Source organism: Polyodon spathula, chromosome 26 (genome assembly GCF_017654505.1).
Source record: "Polyodon spathula isolate WHYD16114869_AA chromosome 26, ASM1765450v1, whole genome shotgun sequence".
NCBI classification, from domain to species: domain Eukaryota; kingdom Metazoa; phylum Chordata; class Actinopteri; order Acipenseriformes; family Polyodontidae; genus Polyodon; species Polyodon spathula.
The window spans coordinates 20,006,790-20,021,031 of NC_054559.1; the positions used below are offsets into that span (position 1 = coordinate 20,006,790).

The 14,242-nt window shown below is 44.4% G+C and overlaps 2 protein-coding genes and 2 non-coding genes across 5 annotated transcripts; 2 read left to right on the plus strand and 2 right to left on the minus strand.

Annotated features, from left to right (window-relative positions):
• Positions 1–1,173: 1,173 nt before the first annotated feature.
• trnaq-cug lies at positions 1,174–1,245 on the minus strand. Its single transcript has one exon. It is a non-coding gene; the product is annotated as a tRNA-Gln (tRNA).
• A 399-nt stretch (positions 1,246–1,644) lies between these two features.
• On the plus strand, positions 1,645–1,716 carry trnaq-uug. Its single transcript has one exon. It is a non-coding gene; the product is annotated as a tRNA-Gln (tRNA).
• Positions 1,717–3,671: 1,955 nt separating this feature from the next.
• On the plus strand, positions 3,672–6,903 carry rex1bd (required for excision 1-B domain containing). The gene is made up of 5 exons (XM_041229808.1): positions 3,672–3,958; positions 4,244–4,326; positions 4,876–5,080; positions 5,440–5,528; positions 6,155–6,903. Exons 1-5 carry the CDS (start codon positions 3,953–3,955, stop codon positions 6,225–6,227), a joined length of 456 nt encoding a protein of 151 aa, XP_041085742.1. The 5' UTR covers positions 3,672–3,952; the 3' UTR covers positions 6,228–6,903.
• Positions 6,904–7,000: 97 nt separating this feature from the next.
• Positions 7,001–14,242, minus strand: LOC121300862 (cytokine receptor-like factor 1). 2 transcript variants are annotated; one of them, XM_041229807.1, is made up of 8 exons: positions 13,852–14,242; positions 11,744–12,022; positions 11,179–11,308; positions 10,903–11,072; positions 9,597–9,754; positions 9,314–9,482; positions 8,613–8,798; positions 7,001–8,076 (listed from the first exon to the last, which is right to left on the minus strand). In XM_041229807.1, the coding sequence occupies exons 1-8, from the start codon at positions 13,907–13,909 to the stop codon at positions 8,060–8,062; spliced, it is 1,167 nt and encodes a 388-aa protein (XP_041085741.1). In that variant the 5' UTR covers positions 13,910–14,242; the 3' UTR covers positions 7,001–8,059. The 2 variants fall into 2 exon arrangements, with proteins under 2 accessions (XP_041085741.1, XP_041085740.1); XM_041229806.1 differs by having other exon boundaries at positions 8,617–8,798; positions 13,852–14,240.

A 14,242-nucleotide genomic window follows, 5' to 3' on the forward strand; every position in this document is an offset into this window, starting at 1 on the left:
TATCAGATTTCTGTGCATAAACATACATGGATATAATAATTCATCTTGCTGCGTTATAGGGGTTCATGCATTGATTGGTGCAGGCCTGTGCTGTATGGCTAATATTGCCAACAGAAGGTCTCCAGCAATACCGGGTACAATAGATTTGAGGTTGGTTCCAACAACTCACAACGATTCATGGATTTTGTGATGCAAGAGGGTTTTTTTTGTACAGATTTAAATTGAAATCGCCTTTTATAGGCAGGTGACACATTTTCCGTTGGGATATTGCAAATGAAGGCACTACTGTACTAACATGTTGGAAGATTAAAGGCAAATATGATAAAAACTGTTCAAGCTCAAGATTCGTTTTTAGTTTTTTTTATATCCCTGTATTTATAGTAGACGTGTACATTCACCCTTAATTGTACATTGCAAATTACTGAAATTGGAGCAATTTAATCTGTTCTAGTATTAGGGATGGTCTTTTTACGATAATACTTGACTGACACCTAGTGGTCAAACACAGAACCTGTCGTCAAAGCAAACGAGAACCAGTCTGTTACCGGTATCTCCCTGCCCGTACTTTACCTTTTGCCGGGCTGTCGCAGTCCCAGTCCGGCACGGATTTCAAACCTCCTCTGCAGACACGAGTCTGAACAGCAGCCTCAAATTCGCTGGGTCAGCCTGAAGACTCGATAAAGGACTTCTTGTCTGGAAAGGTGCTGCATAAACGTTTTGTTGTGAGTCAAATAACCAGTTAACATAAACCACTTAATGCATGTGTGTGTTGTCAACCTTTCTATATCTTTCCAATTTTAGTATTTACACACAGCAAACAAGCGATATATAGCAAGACTTTAGTGTTTTATGAAATATAAAATCAATTATAACTCTTTTTTTTTATCAAGTTATCAGGAATCTCAAAACCCGTGTCATTGTTTTACTAAATGAACGACTAGCTGTATTTATAGGGTTAATTGCGGAGGTTTATACATTACAGCAGCTAGAGGCATTGCGATGCATTCTGGGGGGGTTTGCAACAATTTCGCTGAATGGAGTTTACTCTGAATACAATGATAACTGCAAATACCTTTTTTTTTTTTTTTTAATTTGCCAAAAAAAAAAAAATTGGATACTGAGGTGCAATGCACTGTGAATTTAAATTACTTTTAAATAAAAGAAGATAAGCCCAGGTCCTACCGAGATTTGAACTCGGATCGCTGGATTCAGAGTCCAGAGTGCTAACCATTACACCATAGAACCGCCTATGGGCTCTAATACAGCACGGCGTGGTCTGTAATTCAGATCTATAATTCAGCATTTCCACCTGGGCTCTGTCGCTCCACGAAGTCATTCTGCCACTGAGACCTGTGAAGTTTTGACGTGACAATCCGATGTAAAGAACTCTGACCACGCTACACGTATTTAGTACAATAAATAAATCGTTTTATATGTATTATCTCTAAGTACTGTTAGTAATAGCGACATCTACTGTTCATACCATGGCAATAAAACACCAAGCCGCTATTTCAGTAGCTTACATACTAATAAAGGGCATTTCACCTCAGTACCTGTAGTAGAATATAGGTGAGGAGCTGAGACCACTACGGGTTTTTTGGGTTCTTTTTGTTTCCAGCAATTTCTTATGGTGCTTGCATGGCAGGTTCTATGGTGTAATGGTTAGCACTCTGGACTTTGAATCCAGCGATCCGAGTTCAAATCTCGGTAGAACCTCACTGTTTTTTTTTTTTCTGGCCCACACGCTGTTAATCATAATAATAATAATAATGTTAATAATTAACGACAATTACATATTATTATATATTACAAACGTTGTATACTATATATATATATATAGATATATATATTATATAATTAATAATTTCGCTCAAAAAATTAATTAATGATCTGACGCAGCACTGTGACTGTTAATACTAGATCTCTGCAAAGGAGAAATGTAAAATCTGGCAGAAGAGCGATAAATGCAGCGTTTTCATGACGTGTGTATGTAACTGGATCCGAATTGAAGATATTATGTATGACGCCTTTCAATGTAAAATAGCAGAGCGTTTTTGTAGAAACAGAGGCGTCGCTGCAGCCACCGACTGTCGAGTTAAGCCCTTTTAAACCTGACTGTTACCATAGACATGTGCGGATTTTCCGACAAGCGCAATCACTGGTGTATTATGCAGTGATGAGAAAAATAAATGAGGACTCCAGTCTGTCTTTAAGCGTTTTCTTTTCCAACCACAGACGGTGCCCGTCAGTCGTTATATGCACAAGCTTCTTCAAGTCAATATTTCTGCCTGTCCACTATACTCTCTTCAGTTGCTTGTAAATATCCTCTCCCCGCGTTTAGCCAGGAAGAAGAGGCAGTATTGAAAGCATTTCCTCCAGAATTTACCATTGTAAAAACGCACAGGAAATTAACTGCCAACCCAAACAATTATATTCTCTGTGTTTTAGGAGCTTGCGGACTCGTCTGGTGGCGCTGGGCTGAAATATTCAGCATTATCAAGCCCAGGGCGCTGCTGAATAATCAGGTCTTGGGATATCGTTTCCACGTCTTGCAGCTGTTGAGTCTGATTATTTGGGGGAGCGTTTTAAAAATCAACTCATTCTTAAAATCTACAGTGAATCTAGGAAATGCTGCCCATCAGTTCTCTGTCTGTAAAAGTTTTTATTATTTTGTATACCTTTTGCCAGTTGCCACGCAATTTTAAACGTGGCTTCAGTAACATTATATCTGAACACGAAAGCGTTTTCTTATGAAAATCTGCAACACGTTTACACGCCTCGTCTCTTCTCTCTTCCAAGCGGACACTGCTTTCACAATGGCTTTTCAAGTTAGCTTTATTTAACTTGCTAAAAACAAATTCTAATTTGCAATACGGATTTATTACTTTGTGTTTTTTTTTTTGTTGTTGTTTTTTTGTTTGTTTGTTTGTTTTTGGTTCCCATTTATTTTCTCCTGTATTTCAACTTTCACCGTCAACCTCGCTAATTCTCTCTCGAAAACGTCCTTTATTTAAAAATAAAAAAGTGCTGTCAATACTGTCTCATTCAAACGGGTGAAACTCAACAGCTGTCAAATTTATTTAAAAAAATAAAACGTCATTTTTAGATTTGAAAGATTAAACCAAAAGACAAAACACATGTAATAAAAGTGTGCTATCAGCATAAAAGAAGGCACACAACTGACTGTATATATTTTTCAAGTACAGTAGTAGTACTTGTTCTTTAGTTTGAAGATATAAATAGTTTTATAATAATAATAATATTAGAATAAATAAAGACTTTAGCCTTTTGCTAGTCACAATTCGCCTCTCCTTGATTCAGTCGCGATTCAAATATATATATATATATGCATATATATATATAGATAATATATATATATATATATATATAAGACGACTGCTGTACAGTGATACTACCAAAACGTTTATTTATAACCTAAATCAAACATTTTAAATAGGATAAAAGCTTATCACTGCATTTTGACTCTGCAGATATTGTAATATAGTATGCAAATAGGACAGTCAATGAGATACCTCTACTACTAATGACATTAACAATAACCTGGACAATATTATATTTAAAGAAACCCTAACACGCGGACTTCTATTTCTTATGATTATGAAGGACGGTACGCAGGCGCAGTGTCGCTCTCCACGCCGGAAGTTCTTGGCTGTGCAGGGAGGACACGTGTTTTTCAGGGGAGGTTTGTTTGGTAAAAGGAAAGCTCTATGTTTAGTAGAGCAACAGTGAGTCGAATAACTAACTAAATAAATAAATAGATAGCTAGATAGATAGATAGATAACCGTGTGTGTGTTCGGTACTGGGTAAGCTAACTAATTAAACACGATTTGCTAAATCAAATCATCGTACCGAGTACAGACAGTTCTGTCGAAATAGTACCGAGGATTTCTGACACATTTTGGAAAGCTGCAGAAGGACGATAACACAGCAATGCCGGTGAGTTACACACAATGTCAAAATGACGTATACAGTCATAATGAGCGTGTATATGGACAGTGATAAAAAAAAAAAACGTTGTGCAATTTTTATTTTCCAGGAATGGATCAGTGGGAGTCTCATTTCCATCCCAGCGACCCCTTTACAGCACTGAGATTCCCATGTTATTACCCTAACGCTAGCCCCTACCCTAACCATGCAAGCCTCTAACCCTTATTCACAGCAGGTATTGCATGAGGCGCTGGACTCCTCCGATGCATGTCACCTGCTATCTCTTTGTTTCAGGCCGGGACAGGCTGCAGATCCCTGGTGCAGCGGCTCTATGCTCTCCAGGCTGAGCGGGTGGAGGCCTACAGGCTTTTTGAAGAGTGAGTTTTCAAAGCCAGCAGCAGGGCTGTAAGAAGCCTGCACACTTTCACGAGGGTCGCTTCCGACACGAATCTGTTTGCAGACGAGCTTCAAGACTGCAGCTTGTCGATATTTGTTATTAGATGTTTGTCTTTTTTTCTGTTTGCTCACATCAGTATCCTGCCGTTACATTTATAAGAAGTGGACAAACTTTTGTTTGATGTACCTAAAGTTTTCACAGACCCCGATTACCGCTAATCTTGGTAATGTTACCTTAGACAAGGCAGTCCAAGATTACTGCTGATCAGGGTGTGTGACACTAGCACTCAGTTTCTCAGAGTGTTATCTTAATGCAGGGATGGGAATAAGACTCCTGTTGCATAGCATTGTCACCAGTTCCAGGTTTTACTACGAGCTTGATTAGCCACAGTGCAGAGGTAACAAGCCCAGGTGTTGTCTTATTAAACTCGTAGTGAAGCCAGGAGGGGCTGAAACCACTGTGCAGTGGGAGTCTGAGCCCCTGTAATAAGTGCCCCTGCTGATTTATTTCCTTGCTTCTCTCGCGTCAGGGGGCACGAGGCGTACCTCCGGACGGCACCGCACTATGATTTTCAGCGCTACCGGCAGCTGGTGCACGAGATCACGCTGGCGTTCAGCGGCATCTCCAAGGAGCTGATTGAGATAAAGGAGCGCCTGCACAAGGAGTGTGAGCGGCCAGACCTGTCGGAGCACATCGAGAAGCTGCAGGAGAAGGAGAGGCACAAGCTGGAGCTGGTAAGAGGGCTTTGTGTGGTACAGCACCCTGTCTGTCCTCCTGTCGGTCTGTGTAAGTTTGTATATCGATCTGCCTGGCCATCAGCCTATCTATCTACCTGAGTGTCAATCAGCCTGTCTCTGTCTATCTATCTATTTGTCTGTCAGTCTCACAGTCTTATCAATGTATCATCTATCACACTATCAGTCTGTCACCCTGTGTCTGTCTGTCTGTCAGCCAGCATCAGTCTGTTTGCCTATCTGTCAGTGCGTCATTTTCCGTCTGATGCAAAGACGTTTTGGGTGGCCGTGTCGCGTTGACCTCACTCGGGAGTCACCTGCAGTGTTCTGATCTGGATGGTTCTGTTTGCCCCTTCCAGACTGCCAAGCTGCAGCTTGCGAAGCAGAATGTCGTGGATCATCCGGAAGACGAGAGCGGGCCAGAGCTGGTGCAGGAACTCAGGCAGAAGTAAGAGAAACGGCTGCAGCTCCTCGTTGACCTAGTAGCTAACAATTGTGTCTAAAAGAGAATGAAAACAGTGTCATGAAACACCGACCCTTTCACAGTGAGCTTTCGTTTGATGTGAATTATTGCACTAAGAAGAAAAACAGCCACTGCATGTTAGACTCAGACTTGTATGAATGCTCGTGGTATGAACAGGAAAGCTAGATCCGTTCTGTGTACAGGCAGCCTACAATGCATGCTCACAGGAAAGCCTGTGGCGAATCAAACTGCTATGAAATCATTCCCTGCAGCTGACTTGTCTTTCCAGGGATAGAAATAAGACTCGGATTGCATAGGTTTCACAGACCTGATTAGCACTAATCTTGGGCTAGCTAGCTGGGTAAGGCAGTCCAAGATTAGTGTTAATCAGGGTGTGTGAAACTAGCCCCCAGTTTCTTATAGTCTTGCCTTAAAACAGGATGGAAATAAGACTCGTATTACAGAGTCACCCCTTCCAGGTTTTACCCTGAGCTTGATCAGCCACAGTGTATAGGTAACAAGCTCAGGTGTGGCTTATTAAACTCATTTAATAAGAGTCTTATTCCCTTTCCCTGTCTTTCTGTTTCTCCCCACCTCCCTGCTTGCCCCAGGATAATTAAAACAGTGGAAGCATTAAGTGAAATCCTTCAGGACTTCAAGTACGATTCTGAGGAGCTGGAGTGATGTTCCCTGGCAGTGTTCGTGAGCGAGGCGAGAGAGGAGCGTCACGGACGGACGTTCACGGAGACTGATGCACTCCACTTTTTTCCTGTGTGCACTTGACCTGTCTGTGGCACTAAATGCCTTTATTAAAGCAGAGCTCTGGTGTTCTTGGTGAGAATTATGTATAGTTTGGTGAAGGACACCCAAGGTTTCCACAATGAAGAAGCGAGATCGACTGATTCCCCCCCCCCCAAGTTATACTGTTCAGATGCATGGGGTCCAAAAATTGCTCCAAATTGTCAGGTTAGCTAAGGTTACACAAACCAGATAAATAAACAACTAAAATTTTTAACTTGTAAATAGTCTTAAATTGTTTTTAATTGTTTTGAGAACTTAATTTAGTGTTTCAGGTTTTTTCATGTAAAATTTCTGCTAATGATGGTTTGGGGTAAATGCCTTTGAGAATCCAGCCCAAGAGCAGCCAAAGGTGTTCCCTCCATTCCTGGTCTTTGTTCCAACCCTGTTCGAAATTGTTTATCAATTCAAACTCCCTCCAGACCCTGCAGAAGTTCATGATCTCATTTTACCTGTCAAAACCTGGAATGGAATGAGCCTCCAGGACCGGGACTGGACACTTCTGATCCTGCTCGTACTGTGCTAAAATGAAACATTGGTCATCCAGAAACAAACAAACAAACAAGATCCATTCTCTCTTGACACCGGACCATGCATCTGGTTCTCGGTCGCTCCAACATCAAGTTCCATCTGCGTCTCAGAAACCACAAGACACGTGATTTATTTGTATTTTTTTTTATTTATTGGTAACTGAACAAAATGCTTCGGTTTCCAACAGCCTTAGGCTGTCCAGCACAGAATAAAAACAATTGAAAAAATATCTGACCTCTGTTGTATTTAGTTTTCTTTATAACAATGACAATGCTCCCTGTGACCTGCAAGATAACTGACTTTTCCTTGTAACCTCTCCACCACACCTAGGTAATGCACACCGCATCAACACATGCTGAAAGAACGATGGTCGTCCACGATCGATACCTGCTGATCACACAATGTTTGTGTTTATTTGCTGTGAGAATGCTGAACTATCAATTCAAAGCAGTGTCGGGAAGTGATTGAAATTATTAACCAAAAGCCTACAGATTATGACGTTCTCAATGTACAGCAATGGTGTTTCCTTATTCAAAACCCCTTGGAGAGAGTCCCGTTCACTCGTACTGTATTTAATGCTGTCTGTTTTCTTTTTAATGTGAGCAGCTTTGCTTAATCACATTTAAAATGTATCGCTTCTCATAATGCTTAACAACTCGCTGAAGACTGGTGTCGTTTACCGATGATGCTCGCATTAAAACAAAGGGCTGCAAAGCAGGAAAAATGACTTTAGAATAAGCAACATTGCACGGGTTACAAAGGGCACCAGTAAGAATGGGGCAACAGAGGAGATCGCTTCCGCAAATCGACCATTAAAGGTGAAACGACTTCCGTGGTAAATATTTCATTTTTGGCCGGCACTTGCAGGGAAGCTTCCCAAGATTCTTGTCCTGGATTCTGGAATGAGCAGGAAACTAGATTCTGGAGTTCAATGTGCTATCTGTCTACACACTGCAATGGAAAATGACTTGGGGGGGGACACGACTCCAGTAGAGCAAAAAATACAGAAATGCTTTGCAAAGAGGTATTGAACACCGTTACAGTGCATGTGATTAACCAAAGTCTTCCCAGCATTCAATCTGTTTCTGTACCATGACATCACAGCTGGCAAAGGTTGGCTTTTTCTCCAAGTACCGTAATAAGTCCAGTATATTTTTCTGAGATGGTTTGTACAGATTGGCTAGGATTTATCTCCTTGTAGTATCTGAAAGAAGAACAGTATAGTTCAAGTTAGGTGTGTCAACACTCAGTCAATGGGGGGGCTCTTTGAATCCAGGTCAGGGGGTTGTTCTTGCAAACCTGCCACAGGCAGCTGTATTAATGAAGCTGGGTGCAAGTTATGGCAGATCTGTCATCTGCTGTGAAGATGCCTTTGTTTGTAATCTGTCTCTGATCTCCCAGCTGTGGGGCTCCCATTGTATCAGTTTCCCAGTTAATTCCCCAAGTCGTGAGCACTAGGCTGTAGCAGAGAGGTGAGCCAAGCAGTCTGACGGAATGAGTGGGCCTCTGATGCCTGACAGACCAATCAGAGCCAGCCACTGACACCTGACAGACCAATCAGAGCCAGCCACATGTAAGCAGTGCTGGTCGAGGATTTGGAGTCCTTTTTAGCATGAACCCTGTTAATCACTGGCCTCCTCTGTTGTTTGTTTCTACTAGGGAATGGCTCCCAAAGAGATTCCCGCCCCACCGTTCCCGCTTCAGAGCAGTATGGGAAAAAAAAGTCAAAGGGCTCCTTACCTACCTGGTTGCGAGTTTTGTGTGATTTCTGCAGCCACACCCTCCACTGGTCGTACAGCTTGATGCTGAGGCCCGTGCAGCCGTAGGCGTGTTTCCTCACCCAGCCGAAGAACTGCTTGAGCTCCCGGCGCAGGGTGGAGTTCTGCTCGCCAGCCTTAGGGTCGCACACGCCGGCTCCCAGCCGATCTGAGAGCACACGGGAGAGAGGAAGCCGGGGGGGGGTCACACAGAGGAATGGCTTAGGCTGACTGAATCTTCAGTAATAAATCAGGATTTGTGAATGTGTAATTCAATAGCTCAGCTGAGAGGAGCAGATGTCCTGCTGCTTTAAACACCTCCAGTTCAATTTTTCCAGCTCAGTTTTCCAACTTATTGATTTTAAGTATTTTCTTTGAAGCTGTGCATGATCTTGACGTCACCAAAATACCTTTCTAAATACCCAGAGCGCCACAGGCAAACATCATAAACCAGCTTTGAAATCCTGGAAATATGAGAATCACACACCCTGCTAAATCCAGGATCCTACACGCAACACATTCGAGTTAATCCCCTAGATTTAAAAAGAATACCCTTTAAGTGCTACACTGAGACTTCAAAACCTAATACTGAAGATGTCTCATGGCCCTTAATGATGGCTTTATAGCAGGGAGTTCTCATGAGGAGGTGTCCCTGGTTCTGATTCCCTCCCCTGGGTGGCTCACCGCTCCTCGGCGTGGATGCGGCAGTGGGGTTGCTCCAGTCGCTCCAGATGCCAGCTTTCTTTGAGCCGTAGATCCCCACAGGGTTGCAGCGCACCTGGACGAAGTACACCGTGCCGGACTTGAGCCCGGCCAGCCGGCACGAGGTCTGATTCCCGACGTCATCCACCACCTGCAGGGAGAGTGAGAGAAAGGGAGAGGGAGAGAGGGTCGGGAATGAAATAAAGTTCAGCTAGGCGGGGGAATCTCTAACCCCGCAAAGAGCAGGGCGGATCAGCGGCCTCACCTTCCACTCGGAGCTGTCCTCCACGCGATAGCGGATCTGGTACTTGGCCTGGAAGAGGAAGTCCTTGAGGGCGGGGGGGGTGCTCCAGCGCACGCTCAGCTGGTCCTCCAGCTCCCCCACCCGGCTCACCTGCACGTCCGAGGGGGGGTCTGTGGTCACTGCAGAGGGGGGGAGACACTCAAGTTATTATTTGAACAGGAGCCATCAGAGTGTTGCAAGGGAGTGGATATTCCACTACAGTAAAAGCATTGCAAAGCATAGCACAGCGAAAGCATGGCACAGCATGGGGAAGTATGGTAAAGAATACTAATAATCAAACCTGTAAACGCACCGTATTACCATGGGGAAAGCATGGCAAAAATGCAAATATAAGTGCAAAAATACAGTGGCACATGTTTACGGAATCAAACGTTTTGACACTTTTGCTGCAATTTTTCTCTGCTAGACTCGGAAGAGAACAGTTTTATGAGCCAGCGTTTAAAGTTCTGGACGAACACAGTGCAGCAGCACTCATGGTACCTTCTCTCTTTGTAATGCAATCTCAACTGCAGCCAACTGGACTGCCTGCTGGTTTGGTTCTGCGGACTGAAGCCCGAGTGGAGACCCCAAGCCCATCTCCCTTGTGATCGAAGCTGAACTAGCCAGAACTGCAAGGCAGCTAAGCTCACTCAGCCCCGATCTTTGAAAGAGGATCTTCAAAAAGTCCTTTAATGTCCTGGCCAGTTTTTAATTGAACCCTCAAACATTTCAGCCAGCGACTGGTATGCATTATTAGAACATCTAGAAACCTTGTGCAGAGTTGTTTGCAAGGCGCTGGATCGGGAGCAGGGTGAGTTTCATCATCTTTCCACAAAAGAAACTGAGCCTCTCTCTTCTGAGTCTCCGCACAGACGCTCCTCCTCATCCTCTATCTTCCCCCAGAAGGAGTGAGACAGTCTGGTCAACCCCCCCCCCCCCCCCACTCTCATCTGCCTCGTCTCAGCTGGTTTTCCTGGCAATCACTTCAGCTTCTAAACTCTGTTTGATCCCAAACCCCATATTTAATTCAAAGGGACCCGTCTCGTTTATTTTCACAGAGCAATAAATCCGCTGTATTTTTCATCCCAAAAAAAAAAACAAAAGCTTAAGGAGCTAAGTAAGGTTCGGAAACTCAGAAACCACTCAGAGTTAACCCCTGTTCTGCCAGAGGTGTGTTCTAACTCACGTCATGCGATCTGAAAACCGGACAGAGTACATGTTTGTCTGATTGTACTGATTTGCGTTCATCGCTGGGCGCTGTGGAGAGTACAGGGAGCCGCACTCTTACCCACATCCAGGATATCAAGGATGGTGACATCAGAGCCGGCCGCTCCCAGCTGATTGGATGCCTCCACCCAGATCTCGTACGGCGTGAACAGGGCCAGGTCTCTCGGGATGTAGCAGGAGTAGGGCTCCCCCTGGTTATAGTCCTCACACTCCTTCTCGTGACCGTACCACCTAGACAAAGGAAGGAAAAGTCTGCATTCATTTACCCTTACAAATCTAGTTGCCAGTCCTATGTTACAGGAGCTTTGTTCCACACACCAGGAGCCTGATTCCCTACCGCAGTTTGTACTTGAGGGTGTACTTGGTCCTCAGGAAGGTCTCCCCATTCCCGCCTGGGACCCATCTGCACGTCAGATCCTTGGTGTTCCTGGACCAGCAGCTGAGGTTCACTGGTTTCTCTGGGGGCACTGGTGACACAAAATAAAAGAACGCGTCACAAACTCCTTTCGCTGAGGGGGCTGCCCTGCCCTTCTAGTGCCAGGAGGTGCATGAGTTTGTTCACATTCTGTTATTATTTAAAACATTCAAATATTCAATCATTCTAAAGCAAATATTTGTCCCATCACTAAGATGACAACATGTTCAAATCAAGGTGCCACAGAGTTATTTGAAATCTATGGCGAGTTCAGTGTGAATAATATAGTAATATAAAGAAGGAGTGACCAATCCCACTCCTGGAGGCTCATTCCACTCCAGGTTTAACAGGTGCAATGAGATCATCAGCTCCTGCAGGGTTCTGGGTGATTCAATTAAACAATTTAGAACAGGGTTGAAACAAAGACCAGGAGTGGAAGAGCCAGCTTTGGCCACCCCTGTGACCCCGGGACCGAAGTGAAACTCACTCCCCACGTAGACGCAGGAGCCGGCGAGGATGTGCCCGTCGGCACTGTGGCACACGAGGTTGTCCCCCGATTGCTGGCGGGAGCCGTTGAGCCGTTGCAGGGAGACTGCGAGAGCCGTGCGGTTCAGGACGGTGTAGCTCTCGCTGGGGAGGCGCTTGCTGTTCAGGGTCCAGTACAGAGTCCTGGCTTCCAGGCCCAGCTCCGAGCTCACTGTGCACGTTGCCGTCAGAGAGGAGCCGATCGGCAGAGCCGGGTCCAGCGGGTAGATCGAGGCAAACTCTAGGGAAGTAATGGAAAGGCACCACTTATCGGTGTGTTTACGTGTTCTACTTTCACACAGAACTATTAAAATGCTTAACAGTGGTGCAGGTTGTTTGCGTTTCTAGTCACTGTAGCGCCTATTATTTTTTTTTCACCCGTTTAAGCAGCTCCTCAACCAGACACCTCATCTCCTGGACTGGCAGCTCAGTGAATTCAATGGAAAGGCAAGGGCTGGATGCGAACCTGAGCAAGCCCTGCAGTCGAGAGACAAGCACGTGCCTACACTATTAACTCAACAGCCGCTAGGAGGAGATTACAAAGGCCAGCTCAAAACTACCAAACCATCAGCTCGGAGCAGCCTGTACCAGCGCTGGGCATTGCTGGCGGTTCTATAGGGCCAGTACTGTGGGCGATACAATGGAAAAACACCCTCGCTGCTTCTGTCGTACATCAGACTCAGACGCTGGCAATCGGCCATGCCTCAAAACCGCAGGAACGAGCTGCATCAGGGCTCAGGCAGCACGCATTCCTACCTATTGAGCTGGCAACTTGTAAAAGCACAGTGTGTGCTGCTGGTTCGCCATGTCCAACCCAGGGGGTTACAGGAGATCTGTAATCTCAGAAGCACACACGTTTTATTATTCTATCGGATTATACCCGTGAGAGCCTGTTAATCCCCGCGTCTCTTTAAACAGCTCAGTGTTTACATTGCACCCGAGTCTCCAGGCTGGGCCAGGCTGCTGCACACAATACTGGTCCCTTGCCAAACCAGCCCCATCACTTACTGGAACTGAAGATCAATGCTGACCATGTCGCTGCTGCTTTGCAGTGTGATTTCAATGTGCTGAATTGTGCTGCTGGTACATTGGGATGAGTTTGAATGCATTTGCAGTGTGATTTCAATGTGCTGAATTGTGCTGCTGGTACATTGGGATGAGTTTGAATGCATTTGCAGTGTGATTTCAATGTGCTGAATTGTGCTGCTGGTACATTGGGATGAGTTTGAATGCATTTGCAGTGTGATTTCAATGTGCTGAATTGTGCTGCTGGTACATTGGGATGAGTTTGAATGCATTTGCAGTGTGATTTCAATGTGCTGAATTGTGCTGCTGGTACATTGGGATGAGTTTGAATGCATTTGCAGTGTGATTTCAATGTGCTGAATTGTGCTGCTGGTATACTGGGATGAGTTTGAATGTAGCTGCAATGCGCTAACAATTAAAAAGCCTGGGTTCTATACGGAATACGCTACGACTGGAACAACACAGCTGCTGCACGGGAATGTTCCAGGCTATCATGCTAGAACACACGTTGTTCTAGAACACACATTTTAGAACAAGTTCTGATGTTCTAGGTTATTTACTGGTATCACAGTTTTTGCAATTATTTATTTATGTATTAATAACATTAAGAGATTGTGTCACTGCGCACCTGGACAATAACCGTTTACCATAGGGTTCCTTTTTTTAGTATATTATTATTTAAAATATTATTTATTTACTCCTTCTTTTTTGTTTCTACTTTAACGCGTGTATTTATTAATTTATTTTGCATATATTAGAGAGCATTTCGTTTGAGGTATTTCCCGACTCTACAGGGCGACAGCAGTAAGCAAAGCGTGTTCGGGCTATATCTGCATTAATACGAGCATGTTTCTCGTGTTATAGAGCACAGAATGGAGTTTTATACTGAGATCCTTCCCGCCCCCCTGTGCTCCTCGACAGCACGAAACACTGCAAACAGTGGGACAAACTATTCTATTCTACTTACACTATATATTATAACTCGCAGAAGAGCCGAGATGTGGAAACACGGCTGTATTCTGTACATACAATACGAGTACTTACGTGTCAGTGAAGTTGCCACTTTGAGAACACAAAGCCCCAGAAACAAAAAGGTGATCATATTTCAAGACTCTTTCTTTCCTCCGTCTTTGCTTTTTTAATAAACTTTATTTCTTTAAAACACGCCTTTGTCAAAACAGCGAATAAAACTGAGTAGCAGCAGCAGTGCAGTACAGCAGCTGAAACAGACCAGTTGGAATACTTTCTGCAAGCTATCCCGCCGGTATAATCACCTCTCTTATAATTAAAACCTTCACAAAACAAAAACAAAGCAAACAAACACCCCCCTGCTGAAACAGTAGCAGCAGCGGCGGCAGCCTGCAGAGGAATGCTCGGGTGCGCGTCTCAACAGCTGAACTTTCCAAGCCCCTCCCAAGCCGCCCTCGACACATCC